Below are 16,920 nucleotides of genomic sequence, written 5' to 3'. Positions count from 1 at the left end.
TTTAAGGCATTTCTTTTTCTGGAAGGAAAATGAGAGAAATAGGCAAAGCTTCCTGAACACGCTTCCTGTTTTCTCAAAGGACACAGATTCTTTGAGATCTGCTGTCCGGAAAAAACAGCTTCACGACCCTCATCTGCTTAAAAACTAAGGAAAAGAAATGAACATACCGTGAGTTTCCTATAACATCATATGCCCAGGCATTTGACTAAATAAAGTGAAATTACTAAACAAAGAGTTGGGAAACGCCTGCAGGTTTTAGAATTGAAGACTTTTTTTTTTTTTTTTTTTTTTTAAGATTTTTGTTCTTAAGCCATCTCCACACCCAAGGTGGGGCTCGAACCCACCACCCGAAATCAAGAGCCCCGTGCTCCACGGACTGAGCCAGCCAGGCGCCCTGAATTGAAGACTTTTATGACAACTTCTATCCCTTTGCCTCCCAGTGAGACCTAGTAGAAATATCTCCTTTGTTTCTTCTTCACTGTGGAAACAGATTTTCTTTTATTCATATGTTACTTCTACATATCCATCTGTGGTTATTCACATAAATTCAGACCTAGTGGCTACTGGAAAACAGTAGAGAAAGGCTCAAAAGAAGAAAGATACACAAGTGTCCCGCACAGGGCACCTTGCTCAGCGGGAAGCCTGCTTCTCCCTCTGCCTGCCGCTCCCCACTGATTGTGCTAGTGCGCGTTCTCTCTCTCTCTCTCTGACAAATAAATGAAATCTTAAAAAAAAAAAAAACCAAGCAGGTACTTGTGTTATAAGTTAAGCCAGGTTCAAAGTACCAAAATAGAGCGAGACTGGGACATCATTAGGCTTATTAACAAACTTTTATTGAATGCCTACTCTTTGTTAGGTGTTTTTTAAAGATTTTATTTATTTGAGAGAGAGCGAGAGCGAGAGGGAGAAGGCACAAGCAAGGGGAGGGGCAGAGGGAGAAGCAGGCTTCCCGCTGAGAGGAAGCCCAATGTGAGGCTCGAACCCAGGACCCTGGGATCATGACCTGAGTGGGAGGCAGACCTTTAACCGACTGATCCACCCAGGCACCCCTGTTAGGTGTTTTGATACCATTCCAGTGCCTTTTGGACCACCAGAAGACAGTACAGTAGACATAACTTTAAATAGTAAAACAAGTTAGCATATGATAAATGCAAAATAAATTATATAGGCAAAAGGATAATATGATGGAAAAGCACTGGATTAGAAGTTAAGAGATCTGATTTCTGTCCAAATTCTGATACTCATATGTCTTATGTCACTTAAACCCATAGTCCGAAATCTACTGCCTATAGGTCAAATCCAGTTCCATTCCTGTTTTTGTAAATAAAACCTTATTGGAACACAGTTGTGCTCATTTGTTTGCCTTATTAGATATGGCTGCTCTGGGCAACAATGGCAGAGTTGGGTAGTTGCCCTCAATCACACAAAACTTGGCATGGGAAAAAAATTTGTCATGGGAATCAAATGGGATAAAATATAAAATTCTTTTTGAAATAAAGGAAGAGGGAAAGTAACATTTTTGAGAATCTGTTATATACCAAACCTTGTATGGGTACTTTATGTGCATGATTTCATTTGATGGAGTAAAGGGCCAAAGACAGCTTATATATCATGTTTAGTGGAGAGAATAACTGGGAAAAGGACTTGAGTGAGTCTCTTAAAGAAGGGTAGGGTTTAATTGAGAGAAGCAAGAAAGGCTGGGCAAGGTGAATAGCATGAACAAGAGTTAAAAAGTCTTACAGTGTTCATCAAGGGCAAATAAAAAAGCGAACAGAGGGATCAAGTAGGGGAACAGAAGGAGAAGCAAAGACTTTGAGTAAAGGCTTTGAACTTCTCAAAGCACTGAGGAGCCTTTGAAGGATTTGAATAGGAAATGACATGCAAAACACTGTTCTAGGAAAAGTAATCTGGTATCAGTGAGAGGGATTAGAGGTAAGAGAGACTATTGCTATAATTAAAGTTTAGGCCAAAGATGTGGCAATGAAATGGGTAGGAAGAAATGGATTTTAAGAGACATTCCAAATACAGAATAAAAAGGATTTGGTGAGACACCTGGGTGGCTCAGTAGGTTGAGCGTTTGCCTTTGGTTCAGGTCATGATCCTGGGATCGAGTCCCACATCAGGCTGCTTGCTTGGCAGGGAGCCTGCTTCTCCCTCTGCTTGTGCTCTCCTCTGACAAAGAAAATCTTTAACAAAATACACACACACACACATATATATATTTATATTATATATAGAAATATACGTATATAAAGGATTTGGTGACTGAATGGCACCAAGTTTTAAGTTCAGTTATCTAGAAAAACAATGGTAGCTTAGACAGTGTTAACAGAAGAAAAAGAGTATAAAAAGGAAGAACAGGACATCTTTAAAGGAAAGGTAATATTTTGATTGGTGACCACTGGAAAAAGCACCAGACTGGAAACCCAGAGTTTTGTACCCACATTGTGTTGTCTTGCACAAGCCACCTAAATTTCCTCATCTAAAAAATTAGGGGGATGAATGATACCTCTTGGCTTTAAAATGCTGAAATTTTCAACAATATTTAGGTGTTAATAACATGTAAATAGAATTGTTCAGCAGAAATGTAGACTTTCAATACGTCTTCTAGGGGAGAGAGTGGGACTAGAGATGGGGATTCAGAAGTCTTCAAAGTTGAGGCAATAAAGCCATGAAAGATGAAATCTTTAAGTGAAAGAATGTAGTCAGAGAAGAGTAAAGGATCAAGGACTGAGCCTAAGGGAACACCCACACTCCAGAGCAGGCAGAAGTGGGGCCATTAAGAGATATGGAAGTTGCTGCCAGGTAGGTAAGAGGAGAATTAGGATAGTGTGTTGTCATGGGATCCAAGGGAGGAGAGTTTCAGGAGGTAGCATCAAGAGTGTCAAATGCTACAGAGAGCATGAAGCACATAGCCTTTGTGCTTGGATCTAGCTATTGATTAGGTGGAAGCTACATTAGAATACCTGATCCTGGGGGCTCCTGGGTGGCTCAGTCTGTTAAGCGTCTGCCTTCAGGTTTGGGTCATGATCTCGGGATCCTGGGATCAAGGCCTGGCATTGGGCTCCCTGCTCAGTGGGGAGTCGGCTTCTCCCTCTGCCCCTCCCCACTGCTTGTGCGCTCTCTCAGTAGATACATAAAATCTTTTTTTTTAATTTTTAAAAGAGATTTTATTTATTCGTTTGAGAGAGAGAGAATATGAGCCAGGTCGGGGTGGGGGGAAGTAGGGGGAAGGGCAGAGGAAGAAGCGGATTTCTGGCTGATCAGGGAGCCTGACACAGGGCTGGATCCCAGGACCCCGAGATCATGACCTGAGCATAAGGCAGACGCTTAACTGACTGAGCTACCCAGGCACCCCCGAAAAATAAAATCTTAAAAAAAAAAAAAGAATACCTGATTCTGTGTGATAATTAGTGACTCTAGAAGGTGCACTAGAGTGACAGTAGCTAAGCTGCAGGAGGCTAAGGCTTGAGTGGTAGAAAGGAGTCAGAAAGATTAGACTGTCAAAAATATGAGGAAAAGATAAGAAAGAGGACAATCAGACTCAAGAGATGTTTTCCGGAAGGGAGAGACCTGATCCCACTTATGGGAGGAATAAATATTATTTGTAGGAGAAATAAATAAATAAATAAATAAATAACTCAAGAACAATGTGAAGTTACAAGATAAAGAAGGGATAAATAATACAGCAAAAGTTCCAGAGGAGAAAGGTAATCAGGAGCACAAATGGAGAGGTTTGCCTTAGAAAGGAGGTCATGTGGGCCGCCTGGGTGGCTCAGTTGGTCAAGCATCTGCCTTTGGCTTAGGTCATGATCTCAGGGGTCCTGGGATCGAGCCCCACGGCTCTTTACTCAGCAGGGAGTCTGCTTCTCCCTCTCCCTCTGCCCCTCTCTCTGCTCATGCTCTCTCTCAAATAAATAAAATAAAATAGAAGAGAAAGGAGGTCATGTTCTCTGAAATCAAGAGACAATTATTCCCTGAGAATGGAGAACTTGAGAAATAGGGGAAAGATGTGTAACCAGCTGTGAGAAACATGCTAAGTAGCCAATAAACAGTAACTAAAATGACCAAGTAGTCTGATACACTGCCAAGGCTTAGGATGGGAGAAGACATAGTTTTGGTGGAAACTGGGACAAATAAGTCAGAGTGATATACAGAGAAGGGCAGATGCAGATAAATTCACAGACTTTCATGTTTGCCTCCCAATAACACTAGGTAGCTTTCCTTAGCCTTGCACACGTTTAGCTGCAAGCTTTTTTTAAATTTAAGATTTATTTATTTATTTTAGTGGGGGAGGGGCAGAGGGAGAGGGAGAGAGAGAATCTCAAGTAGGCTCCATGCCCAGCATGGGGTTTGATCTCACAATCCTGAGACCGTGACCTGAGCCAAAATCAAGAGTCAGATGCTTAAGCTTAACCAACTGAGCCACCTTGGCGCCCCTCCTGCAGCTTTTTGAATCAAGATGTGGCTCTGCATGTGAGGAGACTCCCCATTATGACAGTTCTAGGGCACCCCTTCCTCTTCAAAACTGGCAACCACAGTGGCTGTTCTGGCTCTTGTGTCCCTCCTCTGGCCGCAGTAGATGACATACGCATTTATCCACAAGCATCAACAGCTCCCATCAAAGCAAAGAGCTATCCCAGAGCAGAAGAACCTGCTAGTCTGGGCCAGCTGGAAGAGTACAAAAGGGAAAGGTACTAGTCTCTGAGACTAAATGAAAACACAAGCTCAATTCTGAACCCTGTAACTGTCCCAGGAAGTTTTCTGAACCCTGTAACTGGTCCCTAGGAAGCCAGCAGCAGAGTCTCATTTGCTCTCCACAGGATTTCTATCATCCCATCCAGACTTCTAACTTGCTGGAGCTCACTGTCACAAACATTCCCATCCCCTTTCTTCTCCTCTGCTGCTCAGAGGATCAATATTGGTATTTTAAGCAGAAAGTTTCAACTTCCTTTAATCAACAAACTCTTTAGGTATAAAGTTTCTTTAATCAAAAAGGACTTCTCTTCCCTCAACACGAATGCACACATTAAAAGTAAAAAATATATATGAGAGAGACATATATTTACACAAATTAGAAACCACAGTCTCGAGTCCTGGATTAGGGGTTGAGAAAATGGACATCAGGAGCAACTGGAGGATGGCTTCTCATCTGCTCTAAATGTCCCACAGTCATCTCTCTGGCCATGGTGGGTAGACCAGGACCAGATAGGGTACAGCTCCAGGCTTATGGCAGAGTTACTGGCAAACTGTGGCAATGAGGTCCCTCTCCAGAGAGCTTCTTAGGATCACCAGGGATGACCGCAGATGCTGTAGCAGGTGGAACTGGAGTGGTTGGGGGAGAGTGGGTGAAGGGCTGCACTCCGTGCTGGACAAAAAGGATGACACCAATGCTGGCTCCAGTGCCTAAAGGACCATGGCTAAAGGAAATGGTACCTGGGGAACTGAGGGGGGGGTTGCAAATTGGAGTGGTGTGGATCCAAGTGAGGTGCATGGTTGGCCATTCAGTGAGGTGCCAAGGCTGCTTTGGTTTCAACAGCAGATGTCCTAGCTGTGTCTGGTCCATCTTTTCCATTGGAGGTGCAGGAGAAGAAGCAGCTGAGTAACTGTGGTGGCTTGGAAAATGCTAGAAGGGGGAGACGAGAAGAAAAAAAAACATGTGAGAAAGCTTTCAGATTAACTCCACTAGGTTGCTTAAAACTTTTCTTTCCTGGGGGACTCTGTTTGCAATGCAAACATACCTAGTTTTATGCAACAGCTCATTTTCTGCCAGGCGATGATTAAAAGTTTTAGTAACCTAGTTATACTTTCATTTACTTAACAAATACTTGAAGGCTTTTATGTACCCCACATTATATCAGGCACCGGACATCCAGACAGGAGAAATAAAACAAACAGTCCCATAGGTTCTCACTATTTATAAAATAATTCATTTTACAACTTCTTTTTTAAAAGTCTATTTTTAGTTGGAATCATCATTCTCCAATTTCTGCATTTAAAATTTTAATTTCCCTTTGTTGAGTTTCTCAAGAAATATAAATTAATATGCAGGCAAGATCCTCCTGCCTATTTTTGAATGAGTTATTCCCACAGCAATAATAACTGTGGTTGACTGAATACAAGAAGGACTGTCCATTACCTATAGGAGACTTTACCCTCCCTGTAATTTGAGTACCCCATAAATACCCTGTTGTTTAAAGGCACAAAAAATAGGTCACTTCCAAACGGGTCTAAGAATCTATCCAACACTCCTTCTGTGGGTGCCCCATGGGTGCCCTCCTCCCCTCCCAGTGATATACCTGTTATGACCAGTCCTTGAAGCCCACACTTCCAGAGGGTTTGGTACAAGGATACTTGGGTAGGAGTAAAAAGAGGGAGAAGGAAAGAATTTTAGGGCAACAGAGGAGAAAGGAATTGTAGAGAAAAGCTAAGGACTCTTCCTGCATGACTCATTTGGCCAGGCAAAAAGCCTTCTGTATCTATGCAGAAAGCAGATAAGCTGCACATGAGGGATAGGGTTAAACTTCATGGAGTTCTTTGTAGTGATCAGAACAAAATAGAACAAAAACCATACAGGAATCAAGACAATGAAGGAAGGTGAGGCATTCCCTCCCCTGAAAAGAAACCTGTTGGAAAAGAGTAAAAGACTCAAGAGAAAACAGAAGGAACCCATTTTTGCAGGTACACTTTGTTTCCTTATATCCCCATCTCCCCCTCAGTTTTAGAAGTTCTTACCTTGGTCAGCTGGTGCCTGCTATTACCCAGTGATGACTTCTGGGCAGCTATATGAGGAAACCAAGTCTTTAACATCCCTTCTACCTGTAGCAAGGTTCCTAAGTAACGTTCCCTGTGAAAAAGACATTTCTTTAAAAAGCCATTAAGTGTGAAAAAGCAACAAGACAGGATTGTAGATATCTCCTTTTTTATGAAGCACTGAGGAAAGAACCAGGGGAACTTACCCCATCTGTGGCTTCTGCAAAACACCTACAATACGATGGATTCTATCCATTGCCACGCTTTGCTGGAAACTGCTCAATCCTGGGGTCAGGGAGAGAGAAAGGCATCAAGGGTTGAGATTCAAGACTTTAGTCAGGTAAAGGAAGGAAAGAACAGGGTTAAAATAAATTCACCTAAAGAAATTAAATCACAGAGGCAGAAAAGTAAAAATGTAGGCTGTGAAGATTTAAGAGAAATACACATTTAAAACATTGAGAGAAAGAGAAAGAGATGAACCTAGCCAGATAATTGCAATTAATCAGATAATTACCTCTCTCAAATCGACCCATCTTCAGCCCATTCAGTAGGTCTGTGAGAGGGCGGATGAACCCTTGAAGCTCTTTACACTGTAGGAAAACAGGACAAAGCCTATGAAAGGACTGAGAATTGCCCCTACAGTACTGTTCTTCCCCACCTCCAAATCTGGGAACCAACACTCTCTTCATTGGATCCTTACTAACCATCTGGGTGCTAAGCCATTCCAGTATTGTCGACTTTCCTCTGCTTTCTCTTACCTTCTGAGCAAAAAGCAGGTCTCCTTCTGTGGTACAACCCTGGATGATCATGTTGGTCTGTAATCCACCATCTCTTGATCTTTTGACCCCAGATCCTGCCATGGGAGAGGCCAGGCCTCGCTGTTCCAAGTGAGACGCTGTATGTTGGTTGCTGGAAACCTTGGGCCGTTGCCTGCACCGGATAGGACCGGGGCTGGGCCGAGAACCTCCCCTTTGCCCAACAGGGTCTGACCTGGGGCCACGGGCCGCCTTGTCCTCCCCCTCACTATCGGAGGGGAGGCCAAAGTCACTGTTCCCTGGGGAGGTGGAAAAAGAGGAAGAGAGAGAGTAGGAAGAACAGGAAGAAATGCTAGCTGGAGAATCCATAGGTTCAGAAGCAGGTGCTGGAGAGCAACTCCGGGAGTACCCAACGATCGGAACCTGCAACTGAAGAGCAAAGCGAGGGAGTTTGTAACCATAATCTGGAAATTAGGAAATGGACCGGGAGACTGGGGTGTACTGTATGGGACGATAATACCTCTTCTCTCCTCCCCAGCATTACATGTCTCAGAGACTATAGAAAAAGTCATCTCCTCCGCCTGCCCCCCTCAATTAAAAACCTGGACTGCCCCTCTGGCCTCCGCAGAACAGCTTCTTAGTCTGACACAGACTCTGTTCTTTACTCCCCTCTGTTCAGAGTAAATTACCCGACTTGACACCTTCCCCTGACAGTTGTTCGCCAGGTCTGTTCCCAGCCTGACCCCGCAGCGAGGGCTACTGGAGAGCCCTAAATCTCCGGTAACCCACCCAATGACCCTGTAGGGACCACTCCCCACAGGGACCTCACGCCTCTTCCCAATCTTTCTGATCCGGATCCCTGAGCCGGGACCCTCTACAGTCGCGCCTGCCACGTGATGCTATCCTTCCCAGTTCCAAGATCTGCTTTCGGTCCCTAAACCTACCCCCTCCGGGTCTGATCCTCTCGCGCGGATCGCTTCCTTTTCCTGCAAGCCTCCTCACCTGTATCGGTCGGCTCAGCCCAGGCTGTTTCCTGCTCCTTCTCCAACTCTGCGGGTCTCGGCTGCCCACCTCCGCCTCTCTCCCACTGGGTCCCGCCCCTTCCCCCTCCCAGACACGTGCGGCTGGGCACGTGCCTTCCCCCTGCGTACACAGACCTCGCACCCTCATTGGTTGCCTAGCCAGTGGCACGTGACTCTTGTTCCTGAAGTTCACATCCCATTTGCTACAGCCTCCAGGGGCTCGGCCAATAGAGACGCTGGTAGGTGACGATTGGCTGGAAGGGAAGCATTCCGTGCCCCGCCCCTACATGCGGCTTGCGAACCGGACCCGGTGATGAGAAAAGGAGGAGGATGGAAAAAGAGTGGAAAAGGGCGGAGCCCGAGGCCTTAAATAGGATGATGGTGGGCAGGAGACGTGCGGTTGGAGTGTGCAGACTGGTTGTGCGATCTGAGGCGCGCGTGTTGGGATGTGGGACTCCGGGCTCCTCCTCGGTAGCAGACGCCCTCCCCCTGCCGCGGCCCCCCTCCCGTTTGAGCGCCTCCTCTCACGAGGGCAGCACGTGGAAGCCGTCAGCAACTTGGGTCTGCAACGTGTGTGAGAGAATGGATGTATGCCACTGTGTATCCTCTCCCCCTCTGGGCCGCGCGGCCCTCGTGACTCTCGGGTCTCTGCTTCACCCTCTCCGCCTCCTCCTTCTACAGGTTGGGTGCCTCCTGCCCTGCTGGGTGAGGAGGGTGGGGACTGCTGCCGAGAACACCGCGTCCTCTCGCGCACTCCCACTGGGGCGGCTCCTCCGGCCCTTTCCTTACATAACCCGCCACGCACGTTACCAGCTCAGATGCCAGCCAGCCACGACTCTAGAGGTCAAAGACGAACTCGGTTGTTCTTGACTTTTCTATCCGGGGTCCTCGGATTCCTAGCGCAGGGAAAGGAGTATGGGTAGGTCCCTGATTTCCTAGATTATACCTTTGTCCAGCTTCATTGCCTTTATTTGTTCCCTGGAGAAGATTCGAAAGGCTTGGAAGGAGGGAAGGTGGCAAGTCCGGAGTTGACAGAGTCCGGAATTTACTATTCAATGCCCCTTGCAGTACTGAAAGTACAGTGCGGCGAAGGGGATAGGGGCTCAGGGACCGTGGGCTGATTGAGGCTGTGACACCGAAGAGACCGCAAGGGGGCAGCCCAGTTCTGATTAGGGTCTCGAGGACAGAGGAAGAATTAAAGTATGTCCCTGCCTGCCCTAATTACGCGCTGGAAAAGGCACATTGTTGGGGGTTGGGGGTGTAAGTGGAGGAGGGTGTGAGTTTTTAAGATCTATTCTAAGTAGTTTTTAATATTTTACATATGTTTAACAATGTGCTTATTTTATAAAAAGAAAAAAGTGTTCTACATAAACCTCAACTCTCTTTTCCCAAACACGCTGTCTCAACACCATGTGTAATAAAATATTAGAATTAGATGAAGTTAACTGTGTTGGTGCTCTTCTCCATTCTTCACAACAGTTCAGGTTTATTCACAGTCCTAATTATTCCCTCTAATTCTACTGCCACCTAACTCCCTTTCTAATCTACCCTTCCTATCCCCATATCCTGGTGCTCTCTTTAGTGTTGTGAGATTAGAACAGACCCTCACGAAGGAGTAGACAGTAACCAGATTATTTCATTTATTTATCTTCCAATTTCCTCTTCCCAAATCCCCATCCAAAGAGTTGTAGCAGCCTTCTTTCTCCTAAAAAAGGAAAGAAAGGGAAAAATAGGCTCAGGTGGCTCAGGAAGCCCCTCGTGGCCCCCCACCTCTATGAAAACTTCCCAGATTTCATATTCTGGGCTATATTTCTCCCATCTCCTGGAAGATGTGTCCCCTCCCCTCCTCACTCCTTCCTCTGGTAAAGCTCTTCATCCCCTCCCACCCCCCCAATAGTTTTTTTAGAATCCCAATTTTAAATTCCTTTCCTATAGTACAGGCTTCTCTTCCCTCCTGCTTGCCTCCACCACTCTCCTCTACTGTAGGGAACCAGCCGCCACCCCTTCTGCCTCTGAACTTTGCCTCTTCACTCTGCCAGGTTGTAGGGCACCTCCCACTATGCCCTCTGGCAACTGCCATATCTTAAACCACCTCCTGGCTGGAACTAGCTTTGATTCCTCAAGTCAGACTGGAAATCTGGAGAGGTTTCTTCCCTGTTTCACCTGCTTCTGCTGTAGGAGGTCCTGAAGTCCTCCCAGTTCAGAAAAAGTAAAGACTCTTGTTCGAAAAGTCTTTGCCTCAACATCTCCTAAACCTCTTTAAAATTAGATAAGATTTTTCTAAATGGGATCCCTTGTCCTTTAAGCAGCTGAGAATTGACCAGGCTGGAAACACTAGCCAGAGATATTGGGAAAAAGTTACTTCACGGACTCCCCAAGGCCAGTGGCTGCACTCTCACCTTCTACATGAAATATATCCCCCCCTGAACGAGGGCCCAGGACAGGAGGAGGGGAACAGGACTCTGCAGACCGGATACAGCATCGTTCAGATCTGGACTCTGCTAAAATACAGACATCCCCCCACGGTAGGCCAGTGTCATCCTTCCTACCATCCCTCCTCCCCCTCTGGAAGGATAGCCATCTCTTTATACCAACCTCCGTCTTCCTTTCTTCGGAGCTTAGAGAAAGATCCAGCTCTCCTCCCCATAACTATGAGGAGTCCTTTCCTCTGTGCCTTTCAGCCTCCGGAGCATATCGGGGAGGATCAACTCAATTCAACCATGTGTATTTTTTATCTGTTATGTGCATGACACTAAGCTTAGTCACTGTGCTAGGTGCTACAGCAAGGATATAAGTGTGATTAAGACCTCCCTCCTTTCTTCAGAGAGTTTACAATCTAAATGGAGCCTACTATGTACCTTAAAATCTTTCCCTGTCCTTGTCATCAATCACCAGCTTTCCATTCCTACTGACTCCTCCCGTCTGTGTTCAACTATATTCAGGCTATACTTTGGTCCTCTTGCCCTTTTTGGCGGCTGCTTCTTTTTTTTCATTACCAGATTTCTCAGATGATTGGTCTACACTCTCCCTTTCCTTCTTCACAAATATACTCCCTCTCTAACTCCACAAAACCTAACTTTTGCTCAACCACTCAATTAAAACTTACTTCTTTGGAGCTACCAATGACCTCCTTTTCTTTGGACTCTTGGTCGCTTTTTATTGACTATATTAAACTTTATCTTCTAGATTCTATAATACAGACTTGGCTATCTGCCTGCCTCTTCAATCAGTTCTTCTCCATTTTCCTGGTTGATTCCTTTTCTTCCTACTAACTACAGGCACAGTCATTGGCCTCTGGTCTTCTGTGTACCAGCTCTGTTGAGCTTGTCTACTTTCGTAACTGTGACTTTGCACTTGGAACTGCAGCTCTGACCTAGTTCAGCTACCTTTGGACACTGTCACCATAAATTCAGCTTGACCAGTACCTAATTTATACGTTCAGTCCTAAACCACTCTGACCTTTCACAGTTCCTATTTTGGTCAGCCATTTCCCCAGACATCCATATTCAAAACTTGTAAGCTATTTCAACTCTCTCCTCATTTACTGCTCATTGCATTTTCTTCAAAATACTTATTTTTCTCCTCTCCCTTCAAAATGCTACTTCCCTAGTCCAAGCCTTTAATGGATTGTTTCCAGAATGATGTAAATCTCATGCATCTCTCTCCACTCTGTTGCATCCTGCATACAACAAATAGTTTTTCTAAAATACCACTTTGGGGGTGCCTGAGTGGCTCAGTCGTTAAGTGTCTGCCTTTGGCTCAGGTCATGTCCCAGGATCCTGGGATCGAGCCCCGCATTGGGCTCCCTGCTTCGCGGGAAGCCTTCTTCTCCCTCTCCCACTCCCCCTGCTTGTGTTCCCTCTCTCGCTGTGTCTCTCTCTGTCAAATAAATAAATAACATCTTAAAAAAATAAATAAAATACCACTTTCACTGTATCTTTACCACACTGAAGAACTTAACTAGGCTCCCCCTTTGCTTATCTAAGTCCAGACTTCAGCCTGACACTTCAGATTCTCTTGTGATTCAGCCCTATTGCCTTACCTATGTGAAATAATCAAGCGAATATTAGGAGCCTTATAAATTTTAATTTTTTTCTTAATTTTCCACTGTTCCTTCCCATACACCTTCTCCTTCAATCATACCCTATCCCACTAAACATGCCATGCTTATTCCATCCCCTCACCAATGCTGCTCTTTTATCTGCGATTCTTCCTTCTAATTGTTTTCATACTTTCATAACTTACTGCCACTCAAAAGCTTACCTATCCTTCCAAGTATATCTCAAACACAGTCATCTTCTAAAAGTCTTCCAGGCAACTCCAGTGTATACTGATTTCTGTCCTTCCACTGACTAAAACACTTGCCTATGTCATATGCTCTGAAATTTATATGTAATTGAACTTTGTTATGAACCTTTTCATTTTGTTCTAAATGTTTTGTAAGTGTTGAACTTGGGTTTTATAAATACTTTGAGGGCAATAACAACATCATAGATTTCCTTTTCATCATCATCAGCATCCTTCACAGTTTTTTTTTATTTTTTAAAGATTTTTATTTATTTATTTGAAAGAGAGTGAGAGAGGGAGAGAAAGCACAGAGGGAGAGGGAGAAGCAGGCTCCCCGCTGAGCAGGGAGCACAATGCAGGACTCGATCTCAGGACACTGAGATCACGACCTGAGCCGAAGGCAGACGCTTAATGGACTGAGCCACCCAGGCACCCTCCTTCACAGTTTTAGTTATAGGTTACATACACATTTAAGTACTATTGAACTGAAATTTAACTGTACCAAATCTCCCCAGTTTTCTGAATACAAGGTTAGTATTAAATCTCAATGGAGGGGCTTCTGGGTGGCTCAGTCAGTTAAGTGGCTGACTCTTGGTTTCTGCTCAGGTCATGATCTCAGGGTCCTGGGATCGAGCCCCACATCTGCTCCACGCTCAGTAGGGAATCTGCTTGAGGATTCTCTCTTTCCCTGTTCCTTTCGCCCCTCCCCTGGCTCTCTTTCTCTCTCTCAAATAAATAAGTTAATTAAAAAAAAACAACTAGGGTCGCCTGGGTGGCTCAGTCGGTTAAGCGTCTGCCTTTGGCTCAGGTCATGATCCCAGGGTCCTGGGATCGAGCCCCGCATCCCGCTCCGCGGGAAGCCTGCTTCTCCCTCTCCCACTCCCCCCATTTGTGTTCCCTCTCTTGCTGTGTCTCTCTCTGTCAAATAAATAAATAAAATCTTTTAAATAAATAAATAAAAAATAAATAAATAAATAAATAAATAAAAACAACTAAAAAAAAATCTCAATGAGAGGTATGATGGCCAAGCTGAGCTAGACACCTGCATTGCTATATTAGTTATTTGGTTCCTTCTTCCACCAAAGCCTATTATTTCAGCCCTCCCTCTGTTCTATGTCACCAGCCCTGGGATCTGTACCCCCCTCCCCGCCCTGCCCCACCATGCCCAATCCACTCACTGGTTCCATTGTTTCAGGCTTCTGAGGGTCTGCACCTTCTGTTTCATGACTAATGGTAGTCTCTGCTGCTTCCCTTCCCTCCTTATTCAACCTGTTCTGCCCTCAGTAGGATCAAAAAACACAGTTATCATTGCTTCCATCCAACATCCTCAGAGTTTCTCTGTTTAGACTCCTTCTCTCCTGCAGCCCCCATCCCCCAAACTTAAGCTCAGGAATCCTCCCTACTTTATGTTTGCATGGATTATGTACCCATCCCATTCACCAATTCCCCTGACTCAAGGACTGCCCCTCCCTCTCAATGTCTTAGCAAACCTACTGAGTTCTGGCTTTATTTTCTTCCCCAACTGTGGTTAACATATATGCTTTGGGACTTCCCAGTTCCATTTCACCTAACTCATTTGTGTTCCTGCTAATCATTTATATTTCAATATTGCTCAGTTTCTTTTTTAACTGTTACCTATCCCGACCCTCTTAGATGTAGAGGTCACTCACCTGTCTGTCCTCAGATTCAAACATGGAGTAATCAACAGTGAAATTTGCACCGAAGTCATCTGGGGAGGAGAAAAAAATCAGTAATGACAAACAAAAAAGGTAGCAGTAGGTCTAGAAATGGAAAGAGGAAGAAATTGCTCAGAATACTTTAACTTGCTCAAGTTGTAAAATTTACTGGTGTAATCTAATTCTAATGAACTTTAATGTTAAAAATGTTTGTGAATGTATCTGCATTTATATTTTCAACCTGGTATCTAAAATAATTTACAAATTTGAAAATCTTCAAATCGTTTCAACCAGGTTCCAAAGAACTGAAAATCGCTAGCTTGAGAAATAACATTATGAGCCTTGATAAGGTCTTTGCTCATAGCTGAGTTTCTCTCTGATCTAGTTGTTCCAATTGCAAAGAGAAAGGCAAAGTCTCAGAACTAAGTATCCCCAAAATCTCTGTCCATCCTGCTATGGGTCAGAGCCTTATACATACTCACCATAATTGGGGGTGACTGTGTAATAATAGATCACCTGATAATAATCATCCTCTTCCAGTCCTTCTCCATCCTCATGTTCTTGTCCTATGGGGACAAGGACTAGAAGTCAGGGGGCATCTGGAACTCCTTAGCAAGGGAAGGACACCTGAAGTTGACCTCAGCTCTATCAATTTCTTTTCTCTCTGCCCCCCCTTCAAGGGTCTTACTATCTCACTGCCTGTGTACCTCTAAACCCTTCTCGGTCTTTGGGGCTCCATATCTGTGATGAGGCTTTTGGACTTGGGTTTTAGTTTTTTTTTTTTTTTTTATGAACATCTAATGTATTATTTGTTTCAGGGGTACAGGTCTGTGATTTATCAGTCTTACACAATTCACAGCGCTCACCATAGCACACACCCTCCCCAATGTTCATCACTGGACTTGGGTTTTAGTTCCGGATTCACTGCTAACTAGCAGAATAATGCTGAAGAAGCCACTTAACATCTCCTCTCTTAAAATGAGTCAGCTGGACTAAATGATCCATCTGCATTAGTTTTTCTTCCTTCCCAGGACTAAAAATATAGATCAAGGACTCCAGGCCTCCTACTGAACACTTCCCTAAGCTCCTTAAATGCTCTCCCCGAACCCCAGGCAATGACACACAAATCTGGAGGAAAAGGAAACAATGAGAGTACCTGGCAGACTGGGAACAAAGGAGGGAAGGAGCCAAGCTACTTTTGGGACTCTCTCCTTGAGGAGGCCAGTTCTCCACTACCCTAAAGGCCACCCCCCATTTCTGTTTTCTTACTAATATAACGGTTTTTTCTCTGGCCCTCTGGGAAAGAAGATACCCTGGCTTCTCTCACTAGTTTCAGACTGCCCCACCTTCCAAGAGTCCACCTCTCTCCTCCACCCTCTCTGTAGTCCCTCACCATCTTGTTCAACTCTGTGGTGTCGGAGAGCTGAGGTGACTTGTTAGGACCTCCAAGTGTCCGGGACTCCGTCCACATCAGCTGTTTCTTCTTTGACAGGACTCTGCTTTCCTCCCCTTTTCCCGGCTCTACTTTCCAGATCCCACCCCCTACTCCGCCCTAACACTGGACTCTGGCACAGATGTGTGTTATCACTCCCCATCAAATTGCGCCTCTCACCCTCTCCTCATTTTTCTTTTCTCCCACCCCACTTATGATAGAAGACCTAGCCCAAAAGCTCAGGGAGAGAAGTGAACTTACCCAGGATAAGTAGCACAGCAAGGATGGCTACGAAGAGGACATCCATTCTGGATTCTGCACTATTGCTGTGAAAGTAAAAAAGGAAATTACAGAGTTTCTCACCAAATTTACCCCGCCTTCTGCCCTCCTCCAACGCTGCTGCAACTCTTCTCCCAGGGGGTAGAATTCTCCACCCACTTGCTGCTGGACTAGATCATCAGTTTTTACTGGTCAGCCAGATCTGCCCAGATTAAGAGAGGCAAAGTGGGTTTTGATGCGAACCGGCTTCACTGAGCTCCCCCAGCCCTAGATTAGATCCATTCAGGACTCCCGCTGCCACTACCAAAACAAGCAAACAAACAAGCAAAAAGCCAAACCAAAACAAAAAACCCCAGCCTATCTGGGAGCTTCCTGTCTCCCCTCCTCTCCTTCCCTCCTCAGTTCTCACAACAAGTTCACCCTCCTTTTCACTGTCCCTAACTTACCATCACCAAGCAGAGTCGAGGCTTATTCACAATCTCTCTTCACAGTCAAAATGTTCTGAGGAAGGGATGAGCATTTTTTCTAGATCGAAAAAATTCCCTCTACTCTGCCTATCCTGGACTATGAAGTACAGGAGTAACATCAACATCATTGTCTGACACTCAAAGCACTTACTACATTACTTCTGATAAAAATCTCTCAGCCAAGACTAGTTATTTCCTCTCTGGTAAGTACTGACCTCACTTCATTTCTTTCTCTCCTTTCTGGATACA

The 16,920-nt window shown here is 44.9% G+C and overlaps 2 protein-coding genes and 1 long non-coding RNA gene across 10 annotated transcripts; 1 reads left to right on the top strand and 2 right to left on the bottom strand.

The window, feature by feature from the left end:
- Positions 1 to 4,968: 4,968 nt before the first annotated feature.
- On the bottom strand, positions 4,969 to 8,627 carry CIART (circadian associated repressor of transcription). 2 transcript variants are annotated; one of them, XM_081815872.1, is made up of 7 exons: positions 8,511 to 8,627; positions 7,512 to 7,937; positions 7,268 to 7,343; positions 6,960 to 7,038; positions 6,736 to 6,847; positions 6,300 to 6,353; positions 5,568 to 5,626 (listed from the first exon to the last, which is right to left on the bottom strand). In XM_081815872.1, exons 2-6 carry the CDS (start codon positions 7,875 to 7,877, stop codon positions 6,303 to 6,305), a joined length of 684 nt encoding a protein of 227 aa, XP_081671998.1. In that variant the 5' UTR covers positions 7,878 to 7,937; positions 8,511 to 8,627; the 3' UTR covers positions 5,568 to 5,626; positions 6,300 to 6,302. The 2 variants fall into 2 exon arrangements, with proteins under 2 accessions (XP_006728454.2, XP_081671998.1); XM_006728391.3 differs by lacking the exon at positions 6,300 to 6,353 and having other exon boundaries at positions 4,969 to 5,626.
- A 187-nt stretch (positions 8,628 to 8,814) lies between these two features.
- On the top strand, positions 8,815 to 11,525 carry LOC145720885 (uncharacterized). The gene is made up of 2 exons (XR_014144137.1): positions 8,815 to 9,449; positions 10,840 to 11,525. It is a non-coding gene; the product is annotated as an uncharacterized LOC145720885 (long non-coding RNA).
- C4H1orf54 (chromosome 4 C1orf54 homolog) lies at positions 10,147 to 16,801 on the bottom strand. 7 transcript variants are annotated; one of them, XM_031040806.2, is made up of 7 exons: positions 16,651 to 16,793; positions 16,187 to 16,251; positions 14,976 to 15,059; positions 14,488 to 14,546; positions 13,996 to 14,091; positions 10,930 to 11,028; positions 10,147 to 10,235 (listed from the first exon to the last, which is right to left on the bottom strand). In XM_031040806.2, exons 2-6 carry the CDS (start codon positions 16,230 to 16,232, stop codon positions 10,933 to 10,935), a joined length of 381 nt encoding a protein of 126 aa, XP_030896666.1. In that variant the 5' UTR covers positions 16,233 to 16,251; positions 16,651 to 16,793; the 3' UTR covers positions 10,147 to 10,235; positions 10,930 to 10,932. The 7 variants fall into 7 exon arrangements, with proteins under 7 accessions (XP_030896666.1, XP_006728378.1, XP_030896661.1 ...); XM_006728315.3 differs by having other exon boundaries at positions 10,930 to 11,031; positions 16,651 to 16,787; XM_031040801.2 differs by lacking the exon at positions 16,651 to 16,793 and adding an exon at positions 16,448 to 16,472 and having other exon boundaries at positions 10,930 to 11,031.
- Between the last annotated feature and the right edge of the window lie 119 nt (positions 16,802 to 16,920).

The sequence above is a fragment of the Leptonychotes weddellii genome, chromosome 4 (genome assembly GCF_054177405.1).
Source record: "Leptonychotes weddellii isolate Sample4059 chromosome 4, ASM5417740v2, whole genome shotgun sequence".
Classification (NCBI taxonomy): Eukaryota; Metazoa; Chordata; class Mammalia; order Carnivora; family Phocidae; genus Leptonychotes; species Leptonychotes weddellii.
The sequence above is the reverse complement of the archived record's forward strand: the minus strand, read 5'-3'. Positions and strand labels throughout refer to the sequence as shown.

What these genes read in the sequence shown, in the direction of transcription:
- CIART (XM_006728391.3), bottom strand. Translation starts at nt 7,877, where the DNA reads ATGGATTCTCCAGCTAGCATTTCTTCCTGTTCTTCCTACTCTCTCTCT. An exon ending in ACCTGCTTTTTGCTCAGAAG is followed by an intron (nt 7,344 to 7,511) that starts GTAAGAGAAAGC and finishes GTTTTCCTACAG; the next exon opens with TGTAAAGAGCTTCAAGGGTT. An exon ending in GATGGGTCGATTTGAGAGAG is followed by an intron (nt 7,039 to 7,267) that starts GTAATTATCTGA and finishes CCCTGACCCCAG; the next exon opens with GATTGAGCAGTTTCCAGCAA.
- C4H1orf54 (XM_006728315.3), bottom strand. Translation starts at nt 16,232, where the DNA reads ATGGATGTCCTCTTCGTAGCCATCCTTGCTGTGCTACTTATCCTGG. An exon ending in TGCTGTGCTACTTATCCTGG is followed by an intron (nt 15,060 to 16,186) that starts GTAAGTTCACTT and finishes TTGTCCCCATAG; the next exon opens with GACAAGAACATGAGGATGGA. An exon ending in CACAGTCACCCCCAATTATG is followed by an intron (nt 14,547 to 14,975) that starts GTGAGTATGTAT and finishes TCTCCTCCCCAG; the next exon opens with ATGACTTCGGTGCAAATTTC.